General features: G+C 32.3%; 1 protein-coding gene across 2 annotated transcripts in view; it reads right to left on the reverse strand.

Moving 5' to 3' along the window:
• The window catches only part of LOC143257332 (polycystin-1-like), an 86,751-nt gene extending 61,655 nt beyond the window's left edge, over positions 1-25,096 (reverse strand). The window contains exons 1-6 of one of the 2 annotated variants that reach the window (XM_076515838.1): positions 7,590-7,733; positions 6,242-6,263; positions 4,587-4,763; positions 3,785-3,952; positions 1,470-1,654; positions 308-494 (exon numbers count right to left, since the gene is read on the reverse strand). In XM_076515838.1, the coding sequence (XP_076371953.1) occupies positions 308-494; positions 1,470-1,654; positions 3,785-3,952; positions 4,587-4,617 (571 nt within the window). In that variant the 5' untranslated portion in view covers positions 4,618-4,763; positions 6,242-6,263; positions 7,590-7,733. Of the gene's footprint in view, positions 1-307; positions 495-1,469; positions 1,655-3,784; positions 3,953-4,586; positions 4,764-6,241; positions 6,264-7,589; positions 7,734-24,802 lie in introns of those variants that run through there. The other variant, XM_076515837.1, reaches the window with a different exon arrangement.
• Positions 25,097-25,769: the final 673 nt, after the last annotated feature.

The following is a 25,769-nucleotide window of genomic DNA, read 5'->3' on the forward strand; positions in this document are numbered from 1 at the left end:
AGCTAATAATGACAGAAATTAATAAAAATCACAAATATATGCTCATAAACTTTCATATTTTAAGACAACATTCATAGCAATACTAAAACTATTAACTCTTTTACATTACATAATACTATTAACTCTTTTAAGTACACTAACACCTGTCTCCAGATAAAGTTCTTTTATGAAAAAAGTATAATAAAGTTCTTATGTAAAAAATCTTAGACTGGACAGACTTTAAGATGTTTTCATTCACTTTCCTACTTTTATCATTAACTTATTCATAAGAACCAAATATAAATGTATTAGAAAAGACTGAAGTTACCAGCTATTGTATACAGATGTGGAGATTGTGAATCATCTTCAAAATCCATCTCCAGAAGTAGATCACTTCCTTTGTTTATAAGAGCATTACAGAGAAACTCTTCCCCAGGCTGGACAACTTCAGGGCATTCAATGACTGCAGCAATACCACTGTCCACTACATTTACTGTCTTTTCATCAGAAACAGGCTGGACAAAAAGAAATTTGTATAATGTTTTGTTGTTGTTTTTTACTTCTTATGTATTACTGAATGATAAAATTCAGTCACAAAAACCCCATATTGTTATCTCCTGTATATTAGTTTCAAACAGAAAATAATAGAATTCAGTCACAAGAACTGTATTCTTATCTCCTGCCATTTATTTTCAAAATGCAAATAATAGAATTCAGTCATAAGAACCATATTGTTATCTCCTGTGTTCAGTTTCAAACAGTGAGTGATAGAATTCAGTCACAAGAACCATATTGTTATCTCCTGTGTTCAGTTTCAAACAGCGAGTGATAGAATTCAGTCACAAGGACCATATTGTTATCTCCTGTGTTAAATTCCAAACAGTGAGTGATAGAATTCAGTCACAAGAACCATATTGTTATCTCCTGTGTTTAGTTTCAAATAGTGAGTGATAGAATTCAGTCACAAGAACCATATTGTTATCTCCTGTGTTTAGTTTCAAATAGTGAGTGATAGAATTCAGTCACAAGAACCATATTGTTATCTCCTGTGTTAAATTCCAAACAGTGAGTGATATAATTCAGTCACAAGAACCATATTGTTATCTCCTGTGTTTAGTTTCAAACAGTGAGTGACAGAATTCAGCAGGAAGAGACAAAGTTAAATATTAAGAACAAATATTAAATAACTGCCAGTTATTTTCATAAAATGTGTATAAATTAAAAATACTTAACAAACAAGGCACAAGATAATAAGAATGAACATTAGAAGTTAACAGTACTATTTATAGGTACAGTTAAAAGTCACAATATCAAAGATTCAGCACCATGTGGCTGACTACAGATAGGTTAAAGTGTCACTAATGATTAATTACCTTAAGTTCACTATCAGAATTTTTTTAATAAACATTTGTTACATCTTTACAAACAGCAACTGTGAGCACATTATTGTTTATATTCATATTGTAGTTTCTACAGTAATACTAACTTACAAACAACAGGCCCGAGGGAGTACTGACAGATACTCTAATAATATACGTCCCTGGTAAGGCATAATGCTTGGTAAATGTTAAAGATGTTGCATTTCCTGTTGTAAAAGTGCCATCTCCAAAGTCCAAATAAACATCAATAAGTAATTCTGATGAGGCATTCACAGAAACTGATCCACTTACGGACTCTACAAGAATTTAAAAAATACCAAAATAACTTTTGATTTATTAAATAAATTAATAATCACACTTATATAATTTTTCTTTTATTCGTGGACTTTTATACCATAATGACAAATACTGGTACTCTCTCTTACAATGGGTGTTTCATGTTATTACTCTCCTTAAGAATAATGTCCTCCAGTATTGGAATTTACAAATTACTCACTTTGAATCTTGTTAATCCCCCTTAAATGTGACATCACAAAGAACTTTCTTTAGAATCTGCTTTTCCATCTTCTGTATTTCACTTACATATTCTTTGAAATGTGACTGAGTAACCTCAGTGGAAGACTTCTTCAGATATTAGAGCGAATATGCCCTGTAGTTTTCAGTTGAATGTTGTATTTGGGAAATATTAAATGTTCAGAAAAGAAATACAGATGAAAAGATTGCCAGGTTTAATATAATTTAGATCCAATTTATGATATATTTGCTTAATATATGGAAAGTGTTAATTTTTCTATACTGAAAATGTAATGTATTTCCAAGAGCTACTAACCTCACTCATAAAGTTAGCTATTCTCATTCATTGATGCCCTAGATATGTGAAAGTTTTCTCTCTTTATACCACAAGCCTTCTGCTTTCCTGCTATTACAATTGAAAGATGCTTCCAACATGTTCATCCAAATCACTATACATCACTTATCCACCAGTAAAAGCATGGCATGCTAACAGAACTCCATCTTTACTGAACTATCAATTTGAAGTTTGGTAAAAGATGTAAGAACCAGATCAAAAGGGGTTAAAAATGTGAACAGAAGTAAATACCTATCAGAAATTAATATTTGGTACAGAAAAATTATATGGTATTTACCTCCCTTCAAAATGAGCTAGAATCCCACACTGGATAGGAGGAGGGACCAGTGGAAGGATATGATAAAAGAACCTCTTGAAAATGTCCAAAGGATACCCTTGGAAATGAGAGATCTGATGAGAGTAGCTGCACCACTTTTGAACCAGGTACACTCTTCAAAGAGTATTGGATCCAAGTTCCAATCCATATAAAATAAGTAAAACTTAATTCCAACAATATAAAATTGTGTAAAACAATCAATGTGCCCCCAGGTGTAGAGTAGTTATGGTTCAACAGATTTTACTCAGTAAGTCAAATCCTAAACCCAGCCACAGGAGCTGAAATCCACATGGATATAGTACAAGGGCTCCCAATCTGAGGAGTGAAGTGCATTTTTATTAACACATAACTACTTCATGATTAAATATTGCAAAGAGGAGGCCATTATGTCATCCACACCTACAAAACACCATCACTCTACTTTGCACTGAATAGTTATAACCATCTTTGTGTACAACCCATTCAGGAGAGTGTCTCCATGGGCAACCACCCAAGCAGCTAGGAACTGGAAAGTGGTAAGGACTCCCATATTTCACTTGAAGAAAAGGGGAATAAAATATGGTGGAGAGTCCACCAGAACAACTTAACCCCTGACACAGTGCAATGGTCATCCAAAATAATGGCTAGATTTAACATCACTCAAAGTTTGGAATCTATAAACTTAACAGCAGATGGCTATATTTAATAAGACTCAAGTAAAGTTCATGAGGTACATACCTAATAGGTGATTATTAAATAAACACAATATGGGTGAAATTTAAGTTTATTTACACTGTACATTATACTAATTTTCCAGAGTCTACATAATACTTCTTATTTGTACTGTATAATTTCATGTTTATATTCTCTACAGTAAAGAGACTGATGATACAGATTATTACAAGAGATGTCTACATTAAATAACTTAAAGAAAACAGCTGTTGCTAAAACAATATACTATCATGTTCACATATACATATATATTTATAAAAATACAATTTTGTAAACTGCACACAGTTGTCCTAATACATGCCATACATGAAATATAACAGTCAATGTCAAAGGACATAAGTAATATCCATTAAACATATTTTATCTTTAATTTTATATTTCACTACTATGTGCTGGGAATGGATTTAGTCATCTATTTTCTTATTTTTGAGACTGTGGACATCCTTGATGAATCCAAAAGTGACTTTATGTTCCTTAGTTTATATTTGATGCAGCACTTAGAAACCTATCATAGTGTTTGTTGTATGTTACCTCCAGCTGAAACATTAAGAGGAGTAATTGTAAGAAGTGCTTCATAGAGGTTTTCAGTGTTTCCAGCTACCACAGCTAGTACGTGATTTAGATCTGGACCACCACAGAAAAGGCTGGGGTCTCCACTACATGGTGTTGAACAGTCTGTCAGTGTTACTGGTGTGGACACTATGGAGAAAGCAGACATAAATTATACCAATTATAACTTAAAAGAAAGGTGATAAACACATTAGCTTTTAAATGTTAAGGAATAGGGAAACTTTGGTGTTTTTACAGATTTGCTTACTACAGTTTCACACAATAATATTTCACAATTTTAACATTTATAAAACAAAACATACAAACAACTAAAGCTGTTAATTTACTGAATTAAAAAAGAAATGATAATGTTGTTGTTTCCAACTTTTATAATCACAAACTGAAAACAATCGTACCATGTCAGTAAATTATTTGTTTAGTATAGTATATAGTAATTTATTTGTTTGGTATACTAGTTAGTAATTTATTTGTCTAGTATAGTATATAGTAATTTATTTGTTTAGTATACTATATAGTAATTTATTTGTTAAGTATACTATATAGTAATTTATTTGTTTAGAATACTAGTTAGTAATTTATTTGTTTAGTATACTATATAGTAATTTATTTGTTTGGTATACTATATTGTAATTTATTTGTTTGGTATACTATATAGTAATTTATTTGTTTAGTGTACTACATAGTAATTTATTTGTTTGGTATTTCTATTTAACAATTTATTTGTTTAGTATACTATAAAGTAATTTATTTCTTTATGACTTACATGATATATCATTACTACAAAGGCAGTACATTCCTTCCTGTAATCCTGCATAAGGAAAGCCTGACTCTGCACAAAGTCCTGCACAGGTCTGTTGAGTTACCGAATCTGTGTCATATCCACCTGGCGATACCCTGAATTCGTTTGAAGAGATGTCTAACAGCAAGCATTCCGGTGTACCTGAAGCAAATTGTTAAATATAAAGTTGAAGCTTAATGAAAGACAAGCTAAAGTACAGTAGTACTAGCAAGTTCAAAAGAGAAGAATTGACCTTAAGGCTTAATTTTTTTAATTTATATAAGAAATTGTATACAGTACTCACAAATGTTATCAAAAACTGTATGTGAGAAAGAACTTCAAATTGTTGTAATTGTAGTTTAAATTTTAATATGATTTTTGTTAATTTATGATAATTACAAAAACAAATAAGGTTGCACATGTACCTTCGTCACTATCATATTGTATTCATACACGTTACAGACAAGTTATTATTTTGAAGTTTTGTAGTGTTAGCAAGTTAAATTAGAAACTTTGCAATACTTGGACTTCAAGTCATTCGCAGGTTTAGCCGTAATGTGATAATCATATATTTTATGTTTGTACTTGCTGTTTGACAAGTTTCATCTATACAACATAATACTGCAAGGGGTTTCACAACCAAAGAAAATAATAATATATCACAGAAGTTTAATTTACTGTTTCGTCAAAATCGAAACTCCCTTTCAATTTTGGTAGCTAAAAACTTCTACTGCCATCTAGAAGCATAACAAAAAAATCACGAAAAACAAACTGAACAGTCCAATGTTCAAGCAAATAAATAGTAAAAAAAGAAAGACAGATTTTCATTTGGTGATTCTCTTATTACACCGATAGTTCGCCTAGTAGCTGTGGTATTAATCCCCGGAAAAACCCAAAAGGTAATATATCGATGAAAAAACCGTGCTTTGTTATATCTTTTTTCAGTAAATTAAACACGAATTTCAAAGGTTTTTCAACTGAAATAATTGTTAAAATCGTCATCCTATGAACGTGACTGACTTCATTTATTTATTTTTTTTTTTTGGGGGGGGTACATTTTCTTATTTTAATTGTAATAAATGTATCGTAAATATACAGCTGATTTTGTATTACCTGCAAAGCTAGGTTGCATATATTTTATATACAAAATGACTACCTATTGCTTTCTTTCTAATATAGATAATTTCCAACTCAATTTCTTAAATCATCAGCAATTTTTCACACATTTTAGAATAATTGCCAGTTTTTTAAAGGGTTAGCTAAATTTCGTTTGAATATTTAAGACAATTTTCTTTAATTTAAGAATCAAAAAAGATATTAGACATCAGTTAACATAATTTTATTTTTGTAAAATGACAATTGGCTATTCGCTTCAACAGCAGCAGAGGCTGACAGTTTACAAGAGTTTAGAGGAAACTCAATAATTTGTTAGAAAGTAAAGGGTGAATTGAAATTTATAGTTTTATAAAGGAGAGTCTTGAATAATCAAATGATCACTTATTGTGAATAAAAGAAAAGAATTAGAATAAACATTTCACTTAAAAAAGGAAATTATTACTGTTGGGTAAAAGCCATGTCTAGCTTACTTGTTATTACATTGAATACACATTTAAAAAATTATATCTAAATTTTCAGCTTACCTACGATAGGTAGTGGCTTCACCTATAAAACATGTAAGAAAATATTATTTCAGATCAACCAAAATGTATATAAAACAAAGTGAGCACAGTCCTTCACACTATCCACCAAGTATTATAACGAACCAAACAGTCCTTTATACTATCCATCAAGTATTATAGACAAAGTAAGCAGTCTTTTACACCTTCCATCAAATATTATAAACAAAGTAAATAGTCCTTCACATCATCTATCAAGTACTATAAACAAAGTGAACACTCCTTCACACCATCCATGAAGTATTATAAACAAAGAAAACAGTTCTTCACATCATCAATCAAGTATTATTAACAAACTAGACAATCCTTCACACCATCTATGAAGTATTATAAATGTAAGTTCCATCATCTATACTAGATGCGCTCCGCTCAGTTTACGTAACCTTTGACATCTACTTTTTTATTTCTCCTGTATTTTAGAATTCCTGTAACGTCAGCCTTTTGTTTTTTATTACGAATCAATGAATAACACGTGTTTAGAAATACAGAGTGTAATATAGTTTATAATACAGATTGTAATATAAATCGTAAACATAGATTGTAATATAGTTTACAATACAGATTAATATTAAATATTCATTAAATTTAAAAAATTGAATAGCTTAACTTTGTATTCAATTTTATGTATATGTAACCAGTACTTTCTTTGTATTCAGTATAATATATATGTAACCAGTTCTTTCTTTGTAATCAGTATATAACATATGTAACCAATGCTTTATTTGTATTCAGTATAATATGTACGTAACAAGTACTTGCTTTGTATTCAGTATAACACGTATGTAAGCAGTACATTCTTTGTATTCTGTGTAATACATATGCAACACGTACTTTCTCTGTATTCAGTATAATATACATGTAACTAGTACTTGTCTTGTATTCAGAAAAATACACATGTAACCAGTACTTTCTCTGCATTCAGTATAATACATATGTCACCAGTACTTTCTCTGTGTTTAGAAAAATACACATTTAACCAGTACTTTCTCTGTATTCGGTATAATACATATGTCATCAGCACTTTCTCTGTATTCAGTATAATAGATATGTAACCAGTACTTTCTTTGTGTTCATTATACTACAAAAGTAACCAGTACTTTCTTTATATTCAGTATAATAGATAAGTAACCAATACTTGCTTTGTATTCAGAAAAATACACATATAACCAGTACTTTCTTTGTATTCAAAAAAATACAATGTAACCAGTTCCTTCCTTGTATTCAGAAATATAGATATGTAACCAGTAGTAAAGGGCGATGCTAGACATTTATAACTTTTAAGTTACTACACCTCTAGGTTAAATATGCTTACCAGGAAAAGGCCAGAGGAACCCAATAAGATATGCAATAATCTTAACCAAATAGCGAAATTGACTCTTTCTTTTATAATATTCCCACAACTGAATGTGCAGGGAATTTTAGAAGCATAGTGCGGTTTGAACTCAGACCCGCAGGTCCTCAGCCCAACACTTTAACCACTAGGCTATGTCATGGTATCAGTGTTTTTATGTTAACTCACGTTCTTCAGAATGTCGAGCAGGTTTACCCAGTAAATGACGCAACAATCCTATATTATATTTCATTCCAGTGAACTTATATAAAGTATTAAATTCCCTCATAATCAATGTCATAGACATGAAAACTTTACCAGTTTTTAAGTATATACCCTACTTTCTTTATAAATCAATACTATATAACAAGAACAAATTCATGTTTTCGTCGAATTGGAATGTAAAATGAGTAGACAAAGAAGGTCATTCCATAAATACTGTACTACCAGAGATAAGGACGACCACAATAACATTATTTAGTACTCAGAACTTAATTAATGTGTAATTAATTTTAGTGTTATATGATACTGGAGAATCAGCTTTCTCCGCTTAAGTTACGTGCCATTAATTTGTGTAATAACATTTTGACCTTTAAGCAAAGCACTAATTAATATAAATACATGATTCTTTCTTGTTAACCTGAAGATGGCCTAAGAAAGTTCGAAACCTTGTTCTGTACTTTATTTGAATTAAAGTTTTAATACCCATACCAGCCGTCTTTACAATACATAATTAACAATAAACGTTAGATTTTAACGAATAAATGCACGGTAAAAGAAACTTTACAATAATAATTATTTATCAATTACAGTTTCCTCTGCTGATTCATAGTTTATTGAAACTGTTGTAAAAATGTGAATGTTTATAATCTTGGATTCTGTTTCTACATATTAAAATTACCAAACATAAAGAACCGACTACTGGCGAGCAACAGTTTCTATTGAACACATCTCAAACGTCGTGACTTTCGTTACCTGGTAATTACGTTACATGTCTATTACGTCACATGCTCAGCATGGCCTGGTGATTAGGGTGCTCGACTCGTAATCTGAAAGTCAAGGTTACAAATACCCCTCACACCAAACATGTTCACCTTTTCAGCAATGGGGCGCTATAATGTTACGGTCAATCCCACTATTTGTTGGTAATAGAGCAGCTAAAGAGCTGGCGGTAGAAGGTGATGATTAGCTGCCTTCCCTCTAGTCTTACACTTTAAACCAGGGACGGCTAGCGCAGATAGCAATTGTGTAACTTTGCGCGAAATTAATAAAATAAATTAAACACACTAAGAACAATGTGATTTTTATGTACTATTACACTTTCACTCAGGAACACCAACTAGTACACGATTAGCTGCAATTTCTTCAGAGACGAAACGTAGTTCATATTAAAGTATGACTTTATGTAACTTTCTTGATTGAATATTACTCTCTCTCGAAATGCTCATTATTGTGTAATCAAACATTAAATTAGCTCAATAGACCTGCGAAAATCATAGTGTTAAATTTATCAACATTTGGATTATAATTTAGGTCTATTTTTTGTAACTCAACTTGAAGTATTAGTCTCAGTAAGGAAGAAACATTAAAAACCGTAAGTTTGAAATTTATTACATGTTTCTTAACCAATCGAAACGTTGGTATATGTGAGGTTCTGTGTTTTGTGTTGTTACCTATGAACATTCTTACACTGAATTATTTGTGCTATATTGTGTAATGTCAGGGAATTTATGTAAAAAAATAACTCCGATAGTATATGTTCGTACTAAAGTGTCTTGCTCATTTTATTTAGATATTTTATAAGTAACATCAAAGGTAAACTGGCTTATAGTAACTTTATTACGTATGTACTAAATATATTATAAAATAATAATTTAAAAAGATAACATTAACTTCGCTGAATTAACATCTTTGTACTTTAATAAACACTGACCGTTTTATTTTCTCTCGAGTTTCACCTTATGGAAACTAGGTAACAGCACTATTTGGGTAATTTTTATAATATCTCGTGAATTTTCAAGATATACTTAAATAAAATGAAATTTAGCAAGTTTCTTGAGAAACTGGTGGCATTCTGGTTTTATTGTTTATGTGTGAACTAGCTTATTAGATTTTAAATCACAATATATGGATCTAGTTTAATTACTTTTAAAGGGTTGTAACCCATTAACGACTCGTCAATGATACCGATGAAACTGTTCACCCATTTTTCTAGAGATATAAACGTTTGATTAGTTCTATTAATTAACAACAGGTGATGCTGGCTTGCTAGTTTCCTTTCTGGGACTGGAACGAAATAACAACATAAAAGCTAATGTTTGCCTAGTCCATTTCTTTTTTTTTTAATTTATGTCACACTTTAGTCCACTTTGTTACACGATGCACTTTCACTCACGGCTTTTTTCTGTTGTTAATTTTTCTTGATTGAAAAGAGAACGTAACCCTTGTGAGGCCTGCCTTCATTTGTATTTGCATCATTAATGGTTATATCTGTCCCCACTTCATTTTATGTAACGCTTGTGGCCTCCGTATCTAGAACTGTAACGCTTATGGCCTCCGTAACTCGTACTGTAGTTGCAATTCTCATAAAAAAAAGTCTTGACATGACCAGATGGTTAAATTACTCGAATCATAATCCCAGTAACATCAAACATGTTCCCCCTTTCAGCCGTGGGGCGTTATAATGTGACGGTCAATCCCACTTCTCGTTGTTAAAAGAGTAGCCCAAGAGTTGGCAGAGATTGGTGATGACTAGTTACTTTTCTTCTAGTCTTACACTGCTAAATTAGGGACGGCTAGCGCAGATAGCCCCCGTATAGCTTTGCGCGAAATTTAAACCAAACTCATAAAAAATTTATTTATTTTTTACATTATTGCAAATCATTTATTATCCACGTACCCTTAACTATCGCTGCTAAAAGAGGAAATGTAATTCAACATTTTCTCGGAAAGTTCAAGAACTGTATATTTAAGAACTTTTCACAGATCACATACATGAAACACATACAAAACAAAACGTAACAAATTAGTACTCGAATGTAATGCCTTGTCTGTTAAGTGACTGGTATTTCCAAATTTTTCAGCTACAACTGTCCTACACCCTGGAACACGTAATCGGACTTCAACATCATGTATAATATTACAGTCAAGTAAATCACTTCACTTTATTTACAGTAACCAGTAATATACGGAGTTCATCTAACAGCTAAGATCACAGACTTGCACGTGCACTGTTGTTTCAATATAAAGATCAACAATGAGCTAACTGTGGTACGTTGAGAAACTAAACTTCGGATTTTAGCGTTACAGGTTAGCAAACTTGCCACTCATATACCAGATAACACAATGTAAATATCCCATGCTCCTCAAGGGATAATATGTAAATACCGCATGTTCCCCGGGATAAGACAAGTAAGTATGTATTCAAGTTGAGATTTCCAAGAGAAGAAGTGATACTTTCATTGTACTTTGTGCCTAGTCTTCTTATGAAATTTTCTGAGATAAAAATCACCTCATCTTTAAAAACTTCGAAAAAATAGTTTCAAACTCTACACCTCACGTTTTTAAATGTAATAATTTTAAATTATAAAAATGTCTAGCTAAAGAAAACTGTTTGTTTGTAGTTAGGCACAAATTTACTCAATAGGTTATCTGTAATCTCCGAAACACAGGTATTGAAACCCGATTGTAAGTGTTATAAGTCCACAGACATACCGCTGTGCCACTGGGAGAGTGCTAAATAAATAAATAGTATATTTACAACTTCATTCTTTTTTTAAAAACAAAATCTGTATGTATGTATTTTGTGAATAAATATTTTCCGATCACGTTTTACGAGATAAGCTATAATTATACGTGCAGTTACTTAGGTTAATTATGCCATAGGGGGGGGGTCACATTTCGATTAACGTGAACTTAAGCAACCTATCCATAGAATCTGAGGCCCGGCACGGCCAGGTTGTTAAGGCACTCGACCCGTAATCCAAGGGTGGCGAGTTCGAGTCCCCGTCGCACCAAACATGCTCACCCTTTCAGTCGTGGGAGCGTTATAATGTGACAGTCAATCCCATTATCGGTTGGCGGTAGGTGGTGATGACTAACTGCTTTTCCAATAATATTACATTGCTAAATTAGGGGCGGCTAGCGCAGATAGCCTTCATGTAGCTTTGCATGAAATTCAAACCAAACCATAGAGTCTAGAAAGGTATTTCTTACTGTTCCTGTTCACTTATATCTCCTTCGACATCAACCATTTTGTGAGCTGTGTGTCATATCTGTAAGTTTCATTTCATAGTTTTAAGTTTCATACTTGTAATAATATAAAAGACCAGCACAGTTTAATAACATAATATTTCTATATTTTTTCTTGCCCTATGATCAGTGCACGATCGTACAATGAATGACGTTTATTTGTTCTTGTTGGTTTTTACAAATCTACGTTTATCTATTGGTTCCGTCCGTTTACGGAGAATCAAACACAAGAATCTTGCGTTGCATTGTTTTTGAATTTCATGCAACGCTACATGAGGGCTATCTGCGCTAGCCGTTCCTAATTTAGCAGTGTAAGACTAAAGGAAAGGCAGCTAGTCATCACCACCCACCGCCAACTCTTGGGCTACTCTTTTACCAACGAATGGTGGGATTTGCCGTACATTATATCGCTCCCACTGCTGAAATAGTGAGCACGTTTGGTGCGACGGGGTTTCCAGTCCGCGACCCTCGGATTACGAGTCAAGCGCCCTAACCACCTGGCCATGCCGAGCCACTTTGTGTTGTAGGTCTGTTAACTTATCACTGGCCTACCAGAGTATGACATTCAGACAAGATAAGTGTCACGAAACTTTCATTCTAAAATGTCTTTTAATACCACATATAACATTCGCTATCATATAAACATTCCACATTCATAATGGTTATAAGATAGCGAATGTTATATCTGATATTTGAAAATAACATACATAAAATAATAATCTTAAGGTAACCTACAATATAATGTATCATTATGTAACTTAAAGATTTTCTTTCAATGGGTTAGCGCTAAGTTTAAGGTATTACAATTTGGTGCGCGATTTCAAGTGGTATTCAGATCCCAAATAGCCTCTAACTTTGCATTAAAATAAACAAAAAAAAATTCTACAATTTGACCTTTTATGTCATCTTCTTTCCCTTGAGTGTTTCTAATGTTGTTTTATGCCCCCCAGTGGCTCAGCGGTATGTCTGCGGACTTACACGCTAAAATCCGGGTTTCGATACCCGTGGTGGGCAGAGCACAGATAGCCCATTGTGTAGCTTTGTGCTTAATTCAAAACAACAACAACAACAATGTTGTTTTATCAAACTGATTAGTGTTATAATTCTACGTAGAAGTAAAAACTGATAGGTCATCATAACGCGGTCCTGTTAGAGATATTCTGTAAGGGAAATTTCACGATACTTTTTCATCCAAGCTAAGTTGAAAGCTTCCATTGTCAAATACTTTGCAAAATATCAAAATGCTCATTTATTGCACAAACTTAGTAATAACTGGCTTAATTAATGATAATATAGTTTTGTTTTAAAACATACATCATCCACTCATCACGTTTTGTTATTAATCAGTACCATACATTTAATTACTTTCACTCTCTCAAATGACATTTCGTCATGACCAGTCTTTGCGCTTTCTTGCACACGCCCTTTTGGACATCACACGCAAGTCCCTTAACTTGTATGTTGAATTACTGAATATTTGTTGTTGTTTTTGTTATACATAACTTTGTACAATGACTCGTCGACTGCTTCTTTGTTTGGCAAATGTCGCCCCTAATTTAGAAGTGATAGAGTAAAGGGAAGCATTGACTGTCGAATTGTAGCACCTCCCGCGGCTGAAAGGGCGAGCATGTTTGATGCAACGGAGATTCGAACCCGCGACCCTCAGATTACGAGTCGAACGCCTTAACCAACCTGGCCATGTTGGGCACCGCTACTATATTTGTAATTAAAGAGAAACAACAGTCAGATTCACAGAGGTACCTACTATGTTCTCAGACAAAGAATGCAGTTATAGATTAAATGTTCACTGGTGTATACAATAGTACAGGTATCACCTGCCCCTCTCCATCCATTAGCAGATTGTAAGTTAGTCCTAAGTTCTATAGTAGTGCGTGAGTAAATAAACCTAATAATACAAACCACGTTACTGTCACGCTCTTGTTTCTTGTTGCACGTTCGGGTCACGTAACTAATACAACTGATCGCTAGATTCAACTAATTATGAAATGTAGAAACAACCAACGTGTTTAGCTGTAATAACTTTATGAAAGTTTGTTTTGTTTCAATGATTCTTACATCTGTAGCGGACATTAAAATATAAAGTCATGTTCGAATGAAAAAGAAAATTGGATGTAAACTACTTCCTGCTTATATTAATTGAATTAGGTGGGAATGGTTTTGTGTCAGCATTCTTAGACTGTGATTCCGACGGTTCAATGTTCGACTCCCGTTACCTCCAAAACGCACTCAGGAATCATGGGAGCGATAGTTAAAATCCAACTATTCGGTCGGAAAAGAGGATATAAAGAGTAGGCGGGTGGGTATTGTTGACTAGTTGCCTTTCTCTTAATAAGTCTGTTCCAAATAAAAGGGGCCCGGCATATCCAGGTGGTTAGGGCGCTCGACTCGCAACCTGATGGTGGGGAGATCGAATCCCTTTCACACCAAACATGCTCTCTCGCACAGCTGGAAGAGTAACAGTCAATCCCACTATTCGTTGGTAAAGAGAAGCTCAAGAGTAGGCGGTGGGTGATGATGTCTATATCTAGCTGCCTTCCCTTTAGTCTTACAATGTTAAATTAGAAACGACTAGCGCAGATAACCGTCGTGTAGTTTTACACGGTATTTAAAAACAAACAAACAAAGTGAAGACATCTTTATATGTTGTGTATTCCTGCGCAGAGTTTGTGAGACATAGAAACAGCAGTTTAACCTAGAAAAGTTTCGTTGGATATTTTATTTGTAATTTTGTATGTAATCAATGTAAGTGAATCTGATTAATCAACATTAATGAAAAAGGTAATTAATATCTCTTGCAGCCGTGATTACCGAAACAACAGTTGAAATTAGTTAATTATTATCACAAAGTTAAGATATTTTGTTTACGTGGCCTGATGGTTAAGGAGCATGACTCCCAATCTCCTGGTCACAGGTTCAGATCCCGTCACTGAACATGCTTACCTTTTATGGTTGTTATAAGGGTTTAGTCACCTGGATGTTAAAATAATTACTGAATAATACAAAATACGTAAGTGACCAAACCTAAAACCAGATGAAGTTAAGATCGAATGAAAAAGTTATTTGGCATTTTACGTTACAAACACTGACTTGAAGAAACTTTGAAGCAAACCTTTAATAGAATAGTCGCCGTCTAGTGGAGTAACTTTGATTGTTTAGAACTCTTGTACTGGTGTACTCGAGAGTTGGCTGTTTCTGACTTTTAACTTACAGATTAGAGAGACGACAGCTAGTCATGATCCCCGGTCACCACTTTTTAACAACCCTTGTCTTACCTAATAGGGAAATTTGAGGGTCGCTGTTACAGTGCACTCTCCGTCCCAAAGTGCAAATCACTCGATCTTCCGTCAACGGTTCGTGAGCCATCAACAGCCACTAAGTGGTACAACGGCATATCTGCTGACTTACAATACTAGAAACTGAGTTTCGATACTCATGGTGGGCAGAACACAGGTAGTCCTTTGTGTAGCTTTGTGCCTAACTTAAAAAAAACAAACAAATACTAACCACCAATCATCCAGTGACTGACCACCATTATATTTTGTTTGGTTTTGAATTTAGCTCAAAGCTACACGAAAGCTATCTGCGCTAGCCGTCCCTAATTTAGCAGTGTGAGACTAGAGGAAAGGCACCTAGTCAGCACCACCAACCGCCAACTATTGGGTTACTCTTTTATCAACAAATAGTGGGATTGACCGTCACTTTATAACGCCCCCACGACTGATAGGACGAGCATGTTTGGTGTGATAGGGATGTATGTTGAAGAACATGGTATCAGGCTAACCATAAGACTATCCTACCCACTACTGGGTTGAAGAGACTGACATAGCTCAAACAATAATGTTAGACTAATCACCATTTGGTCAAAGGAATTTGTATAGTATAAACTATATATTTTAGGCTTTATAACAGGAACACGTTTGCTATCTCTAGATCAGATGCAGTGATGAGTTTGTTGTTTAAATAACGAATCCCTCAGTGTGAAGTTGTGAAAATATGCTGTCTATACTTTTATACAATGTATGAAGAAATGAAATTTGAAAATTAAACGTTAATTAGCAATTAACAAAACATTAAAACTCCATGGTAAAACTATTAATATCGATTATTACAAAATATTGAAACTATGGGAAAAACTATATGTGTTGTTTACTATAAAACATTAAAACTCCGTGATAAAACTATTAATATTGATTATTATAAAACATTGAAACTATGGGTAAAACAATATGTGTTGTTTACTATAAAACATTAAAACGCCATGGTAAAACTATTAATATCGATTATTACAAAATATTGAAACTATGGGAAAAACTATATGTGTTGTTTCCTATAAAACATTAAAACTCCGTGATAAAACTATTAATATTGATTATTATAAAACATTGAAACTATGGGTAAAACAATATGTGTTGTTTGCTATAAAACATTAAAACTCCGTGATAAAACTATTAATATTGATTATTATAAAACATTGAAACTATGGGTAAAACAATATGTGTTGTTTACTATAAATAATTAAAACCCCGTGATAAAACTATTAATATTGATTATTATAAAACATTGAAACTATGGGTAAAACAATATGTGTTGTTTATTATAAAACATTAAAACTTATAAAACTATTAATATTGATTATTATAAAACATTGAAACTATGGGTAAAACAGTATGTGTTGTTTACTATAAAACATTAAAACTTCGTCACAAAACTATGAATGTTTTTGTAATAAAACTTTAAAACTCCATAATAAAACTATGAATGTTTTTTTTACAATAAACTAATAAATATGTAACAGGAATATTGAATATATGTTGTATTTGAAACATGTATACCATATAAAAGTTGTAAATGTAACAGATATACCATATATATGTTGTATATGTAACAGGAATACTATATATATGTTGTATATGTAAGAGAAATACTATATACGTGTTGTGTGTGTAGCAGATACACTATAGATATGTTGTATACGTAACAGGAATACTATATACATGCTGTATGTGTAACTGGTATACCATGGATATGTTGTATATGTAACAGGTATACTATACATATGTTGTATATGTAACAGGTATATTATAGATATGTTGCATATGTAACAGGTATAATACACTATATACTTGTATGTGTAGCAGGCATACTATATATATACGTTGTACACGTAACAGGTATACTATATAAACATGTTGTATGTGTAACAGGTATACTATATATGCAGGTTGTGTATGTAACAGGTATACTATATAAACATGTTGTATGTGTAACAGGTATTATATATGCAGGTTGTGTATGTAACAGGTATACCATACACGTTCTTTATATAACAGGTATATTATATATAGGTTGTATATGTAACAGTTACAAAATATATGTTGAATATGTAACAGGTATACCATATACATGTTGTATATGAAAACTTATACTATAGTTATGTTGTATACGTAACAGGTATACTATAGATATGTTGTATACGTGAGAGGAATACCATATACATGTTGTATGAGTAACAGGTATACTATTTACATGTTGTACGTGTAACAGGTGTACTATAGATATGTGATATATGTAACAGGTATACTATATACAGTCATGTGAAAAATTAGGACACCTTATAAAAGCCTGTGTATTTTTGTAACATTTTTGGATATGTAGATATTTAATCTCAATTTCAATAATACTGATAGATTATAGGAATATAACTAAACAATTAAAACTGAAGAAAAGACTTTTCAAGATCTCCTGTAAATGTAATTCTACAAAAATGCATATTCGAACTGAGGAAAAAGTCAGGACACTCGACCCCATAATAGCTAGTGTTACCCCCTTTGGCTGAAATAACTGCAGTGAGACACTTCTTGTAGCCATCTACTAGTCTCTGACATCGGTCTGAAGAAAGTTTGCCCCACTCCTCAATGCAGAATTCTGTCAGCTGTGAGATGTTTGATGGGTTTCTTGCATGTACAGCCCGTTTCAAATCACCCCACAGCATCTCAATGGGATTAAGACCTGGGCTTTGACTCGGCCATTCCAGAACTCTCCATTATTTAGTTTTCAGCCAGTCCTTGGTGAATTTACTGGTATGTTTTGGGTCATTGTCGTGTTGCAGAGTTCAGTTCCGCTTCAGCTTTAATTTTCGTACAGATGGTCTCACATGATCCTCAAGCACCCGCTGATACGCAGTACAATTCATGGTGGATTCTATGATTGTGAGCTGTCCAGGTTCTGCTGCAGCAAAGCAGCCCCAAACCATGACACTTCCACCTCCATGCTTCACAGTTGGTATGAGTTTCTTTTCCTGGAATGCTGTATTTGGTTTACGCCAAACATGTCCTCTGTTCTGGTGCCCAAATAATTCAGTTTTGGACTCATCTGTCCAAAAAACATTATTCCAGAAGTTCTGGTCTATGTTTACATTCTCTCTGGCAAACTTTAGTCTGGCCTTGATGTTTCTCTTAGAGAGCAAAGGTTTCCTCCTTGCACACCTCCCATGCAAGTTAAATTTGTGCAGTCTCTTTCTGATTGTAGAGACATGCACTTTCACATCAACAGTAGCCATAGCCTGCTGTAGGTTCCGTGATGACATGTTAGGGTGTTTGGAGACCTCTTTTAGCATCTTGCAGTCTGCTCTCGGGGTGAACTTGCTTGGACGACCAGACCTGGGCATGTTGGCAGTTGTTTTGAAAGCCCTCCACTTGTTGACTATTTTCCGGACAGTGGAATGCCGGATTTTAAAATCTTTTGGGATCTTTTTTAAATCCCTTACCAGACTCATAAGCTGTTACAATATTCTTTCTGAAGGCCTCAGACAGCTTTTTTCTCACCATGGTGCTGACTCTCACTTCAACAATCAGGAGCACACCAAACTAAATGTCTGAGGTTTAAATAGGGCAAGCCTCATTCGAAATGCTAGAGTAACGATCTTCTAATCATGTGCACCTGGTGTGATACACCTGTGTGTGAGTTGAGCCATTTTATGTGGGTATAAATGTGGGGGTGTCCTAACTTTTTTCCTCAGTTTGAATATGCAATTTTGTAGAATTACATTTACAGAAGATTTTGAAAAGTCTTTTCTTCAGTTTTAATTGTTTAGTTTTATTCCTATAATCTCTCAGTATTGTTAAAATTGAGATTAAATATCTATATATCCAAAAATGCTACAAAAATACACAGGCTTTCATAGGGTGTCCTAATTTTTTCACATGACTGTACATGTTGTATATCTTACAGGTACATTATAGATACGTTGTTTACATAACAGGTATACTATATATACATGTAGCAAGTGTAACAGGTATACCATAGATAGGTTGTATATGTAACAGTTATACTATAGGTATCTTGTATAGGTGAAAGGCATACTATATACACGTTGAATGTGTAAAAGGTGTACTATAGACACGTTGTATTTGCAACAGGTATACTATTGATATGTTGTATATGTGATATGTGTACAATAAATATGTTGTATATATACACAGGTGTACTATATATATGTTGTATATGTAACAGGTATATTAAATATATGTTGTATATGTGAAAACGTACACTATAGATATCTTGCATATGTGACAGATGCACTTTACATATGTTGTATGAATAAAAGGAATACTATAGATATGTTGTATGTGTAACAGGTATACTATAGATATGTTGCATGTATAACAGGTATACTATATACATGTTGTATGTGTAACAGGTATGCTATAAATACATTGTATATATAACAGGTATCCTCTATATACGTTGTATAGGTAAGAGGTATACTATATACATGTTGTATATGTAACAGGCATAATATACATATGTTGTATATGTAACAGATATATTATATGTACGTTGTACATGTAAGAGGTATATTATTCATATGTTGTATATGTAACAGATATACTATATATATTTTGTATGTGTAAGAGGTATACTGTATATATGTATATGGAAAAGATATACTATATATATATATGTTGTATATGTTACAGGTATACTATATATATGTTGTATGAGTAAAAGGTATACTATAGATATGTTGTAAATGTAACAGGTATACTATAAATATTTTGTATATGTTAGAGGTATACTATATTCGTCTTGTGTGTAACTCGTATTATATATATATGTTGTGTATGTAACAGGTATGTTATATATATATATCTTGTATGCATAACAGGTATTCTATATATGTTATTTAGATTACAGGTATACTATATATATGTTGTATATGTAACAGGTGTACTATATAGATATTGTATATGTAACAGATATGTTATATGCATGTTGTGTATGTAACAGGTATATTATATACATGCTGTATATGTAACAAGTATACTATATACATGTATGTGTGACAGGCATACTATATATATATATATATGTGTGTGTGTGTGTTTTATATGTAACAGGTATACTATCGATATGTTGTACATGTAAAAGGTATGTTATATGTTTGTTGCATATGTAACAGGTATACTACAGATATGTTATATATGTAACATGCATGCTATATATATGTATTATATGTAACACGTATACTATAGTTATGTTGTATATATAACATATATATATATATTACATTTGTATGTGTGCATATGCCATAGATTACGTTGTATACATAAACAGCATATACCATAGACGTGTTGTAAATGTAAAGGTATACTACAAACATGTAGTATATACGCAAAAAACGCATTCCATAAATATGTTGTATGCAAACAGGCACACCATAGATATGTTGTATATATACAACATAAGCACAACATAGACGTGTTGGTAAACGCAAAGGCACACACCACAAATATGTTGTATATGTAAAAGGTATTCTATACATATGTTGTATGTGTAACAGGTATACTATATATATGTTGTATATATAACAGGTATATTATTGTATGTTGTAAAAGTAAGATGTATACTATAGATATGTTGTATATATAACAGGTGTACTATATATATGTTGCATATGTGACAGGTATACTGTGTATGTATTGTATATGGAACAGGCATACTGTATATATATTGCGTATGTATAGGTCTGTTATATATATGTTGTGTATGTAACAGGTATAGTATATACATGTTGTATGTGTGACAGGAATACTATATATATGTTGTATGTGTAACAGGTATATTATACATATATATATGAATGTTGTATGTGTAACAGGTATATTATATATATGTATGTTGCATGTGTTACAAGTATATTATATATATATGTATGTTGTATGTGTAATAGGTATATTATATATATATATATGTATGTTGTATGTATAACAGGTATATTATACATATGTTGTATATGTTTTTGGTTCGTTACTTTTTCTGAAGTTTTTTGTTACACCAGATGTCTCGATAATAATTCTTAGGGATAAATCGGTGAAAATTGAGGTTCAATTCCTACAATGAGTATGTTACAAGTAGTTTTGTTTTTAACAAAGACAAGGATTCAAAGAAAGTGTTGATGTTTTCTTGGTTTAATACATTGTACAAACATGTTTGTCTGAGAAACAAAGAAAGAAACGAGGTAATTTCGTTATTAAGTATATTATTTAATAACTATTCTGGTTTATAGAACAAAGTACAAAACGTATTTAAGTTTATAGAGTGAAAATATTACCTGACTAAGTAACACAGTTGGAAAACAGAACCTGATTTGCTACTTAATAATTTTGGTGCTAATGTCTTTAAAGTAAAATACGATATTTAATTTTGTAGTTAATAAATAACTTTTTACAAACTTATTTAACGTTTTTTGTGATTTCATATTGGAACAAAATATTAACATCAATCATCGTTTAGTACGTTTGTAATTACATTTTAGAAATCGTCTGTTCTTAAGACATTTCCTTGTGACTGTAAACATGTTTTTTGTTGTTTTTTCAAGTTGTAAACCGTTTTCTTAAACAGAAAAACTTTTGCCAAACGTTTAAGAAATGTTTCAAAAATTTAAAAATCTTACTAGTTTTGATATTTATCTCCGTACTTATTTGGATAAAACATTCGATTCAAATTTGTTGCCCTGAGCAACACGCAAACTGAAAGTGGTACATTGACGTTAGTTACCATGCAAAGAGGTAGATATCGGTATGTGATCACATATACGACGTCTCGCACCGACTTGTAGACGCTAAACAATGCCTACTTCTCAAAAACTGTTTGGGTCTTTTAGATATGACCCCTTTGGCACAGCGGTATGTCTGCAAATGCTAAAAACCGGGTTTCGATCTTGTGGTGGGCAGGGCACAGATAGTCCATTGAGTAACTTTGTAATTACCTTCAAACAAAGTATAAGACATAATTCAAAGTTCGTGTTGAGGAATTTTGGAAGAACGAAAGTAATAATGGATCTTTGACTACAGTAAAACTCACATGACAACTTTTGTTTTTAGAAGTTTTATTACAAACTTATGCTGGATATGTATACAAACGAAACAAAAACTTGACCTAAATATAAAAGGATGTCTTTAGGACTAAACACGAGAGAATAACCAACTCAAGCTTTAGGAATAAACGTTTAATGAACCAGTAAAGAAAAGAAGTTTGATTATTAAATACAAACCTATTTATTTAACTGTGAAAAAATATAAGTTTGAGAAATTCATTTGAATCTCGATGTTAAAGATTCCAAATATTAAAGTTTATCTGAACACAGTGACTTGGTGTTTAACAGCATTACAGAGTGGCTTTACAGAGGAAACATTTCTATAGGAATAGTCAAAAGTGTAACACTATTTTATCTTGTTTTTTTTGCTGTTTCATTAAATATTTACAGCGGAGAAAAACAGCAAAAACAAGTTTTAAACTTCCTGTAAAGCAACACTGATTAGAGAGGATTTGGTTTACTATGAACGTACATCTCTGACATATCCTTGTTTATATCGTAGCTGTAGTGCGGTCAACAACAGGCCAGTAAAAACCTGCCTGGGTTCTTGTGAATATTCCCTATTGGTGAGAATTCTAAAAAGTAAGTTTCATTCTGATTATAGAAGATACTCTCAGACACTGAACACTTTCCACAAGAGCATTAATATCGTTTTTTAGTAACGGAATCCATCGTTGTTTAAGATATCATTCTCCAACAGTATCCATCATTGCTTAAGATATAACTGTTATATATTATAAAATATATTCAATCGTTTTACTAAGATCAAACTGCTTCAAGAACGACATGTTCACCGACTGTATCAAGGTTCTACTTCTTGAGTCAGAGGAATAACATTAAGTCGCCTGATGGAAGAATTATGTAGAAAAGGAATTAATATCTTCTTCTGAAATAGAATTTATTAACACGATAACTTGTTACTTGATCCAAGCTGCTGTTTAATTCATGAAATAAAGGTAATATATAGAATTTATTAACACGATAACTTGTTACTTGATCCAAGCTGCTGTTTAATTCATGAAATAAAGGTAATATATAGAATTTATTAACACGATAACTTGTTACTTGATCCAAGCTGCTGTTTAATTCATGAAATAAAGGTAATATATAGAATTTATTAACACGATAACTTGTTACTTGATCCAAGCTGCTGTTTAATTCATGAAATAAAGGTAATATATAGAATTTATTAACACGATAACTTGTTACTTGATCCAAGCTGCTGTTTAATTCATGAAATAAAGGTAATATATAGAATTTATTAACACGATAACTTGTTACTTGATCCAAGCTTCTGTTTAATTCATGAAATAAAGGTAATATATAGAATTTATTAACACGATAACTTGTTACTTGATCCAAGCTGCTGTTTAATTCATGAAATAAAGGAAATATAAATAAAGATATAGTTCCAAGGAATATTAGCAATGTTTTATACAACTAAATCATGTGAATTTTAATGTTGTAAGATTACTACCTATATTATTATCAAAACAAAGTATGAAAGAAACGTTGTACAAACAAACTGTTCTTCAGTATACAGACCTGAACTTTACATAAAAGAAACATTATACAAACAAATTGTTCTTCAACTTATAGAACTCAACAGTAGATAAAAGAATCCGTGAAGTCACTATTAATCAGTGATGACGAGAAAACCCACTTGTAGAGAAAATATATATCTAAAAATGGCTGGTTTGAGGTCCTCTACATAAAACAAATTTTCTCAACCCAAACAAGCCGTTTTAGATATAAATTGAGGTCATTATTGTTTAAGATAATTTTTTCAACAATATCCATTATTGTTTAAGATAACTTTTCCAACAATATCCATTATTGTTTAAGATAACTTTCCAACAATATCCATTATTGTTTAAGATAACCTTTTCCAACAATATCCATTATTGTTTAAGATAACTTTCCAACAATATCCATTATTGTTTAAGATACCTTTTCCAACAATATCCATTATTGTTTAAGACAACTTTTCCAACAATATCCATAATTGTTCAAGACAACTTTTCCAACAATATCCACTATTGTTTAAGACAACTTTTTCCAACAATATCCATTATTGTTTAAGATAACTTTTTCAACAATATCCATTATTGTTTAAGATAACTTTTTCCAACAATATCCATTATTGTTTAAGATAACTTTTTCAACAATATCCATTATTGATTAAGATGACTTTTCCAACAATATCCATTATTGTTTAAGATAACCTTTTCCAACAATATCCATTATTGATTAAGATAACTTTCCCAACAATATCCATTATTGTTTAAGATAACCTTTTCCAACAATATCCATTATTGTTTAAGTCATTTTCCAGCATGATGCGACAGGAATGTTTGCTGTATAGAGCATGAAACTGAGCCTACGCATGAATCGAGCCTTGAACTTTCCTGTTAAAAACTTTCAATAATAGACTACAAAAGGAAGACAACTTCTTTAACGTCCCTACATGGTGATTTTGTTAGAGAATAATAAGTGAACAGAAACAACTATTGTGAAAAACGAAACAAACAAAACAGTTACTTACCGAAGTGGCCAACAATACTAGTAGAAGTGGTAGCATTGAAACAAGTTTCCTAAGTAAATTACAATGTTCAAGATAAACTTTTTTAAATCGCTAATAAACTATTTTATATCATTGATTGTGTTGTCCGTGAGGCCATTATTCGGAATGAGAGGTTGAAGAAGTCAGTCGCATCTGGTCCGAGTATCGCTGCTAATGAAGTGTTACGAGGTTTCGCAAACTTGGTCTCTAGGCGTGTTGCTATGGGGTCAGAGAGGTGGCCTACAAACAAACGGGGCAGTTAACGGATCCGTCACATGTTGCGTTCCCTTGGAACAAACTAGAAACATAAGCATCGGAATGTTTACGTTAACAACGCATCACAACCTGAGATTTGATTGGAAGAAAACTGGCGTCACGTGCAGTGATGTATGATTGTTTGGTAGTGGATAGCAAGAGCAGTTGATGTAACTACGTATACTATGGAAAACAAAATTATGACATTATAGTCTAAAGAACTAAAGTTTTGACAAAAGAGACGTTGTACAAACAAACTGTTCTTCATTTAATAGACCGGAACTGTAGATAAAAAAACGATGTAAAACAAACTGTTCTTCAGTATACAGACCTGGACTTTTGATGAAAGAAACGTTGTACAAACAAACTGTTCCTCTAATCATAGAACTGAAGATTAGATAAAAGAAACGTTGTACAAACCTTCTGTTCTTTGTCTATAACCTCAACTTAAGATAAAAGAAACGTTGTAGAGGCAAACTGTTTTTAAACTTACAGACCTGAAATTTATATAAAAGAAATCTTTTATAAACAAAGTGTTCGTCAGTTTATAGAATTGACCTGTTGATAAAAAAACGTTGTACAAACAAACTGTTCTTCAATTTATAGACCTGAACTTTAGATACAAGAAACGTTGTACAAACAAATGTTGTTGAGTTTACAGAATGCACTTTAGATAATAAAAAGCTGTACAAAC

The sequence above is a fragment of the Tachypleus tridentatus genome, chromosome 7 (assembly GCF_004210375.1).
Source record: "Tachypleus tridentatus isolate NWPU-2018 chromosome 7, ASM421037v1, whole genome shotgun sequence".
Taxonomy (NCBI): domain Eukaryota; kingdom Metazoa; phylum Arthropoda; class Merostomata; order Xiphosura; family Limulidae; genus Tachypleus; species Tachypleus tridentatus.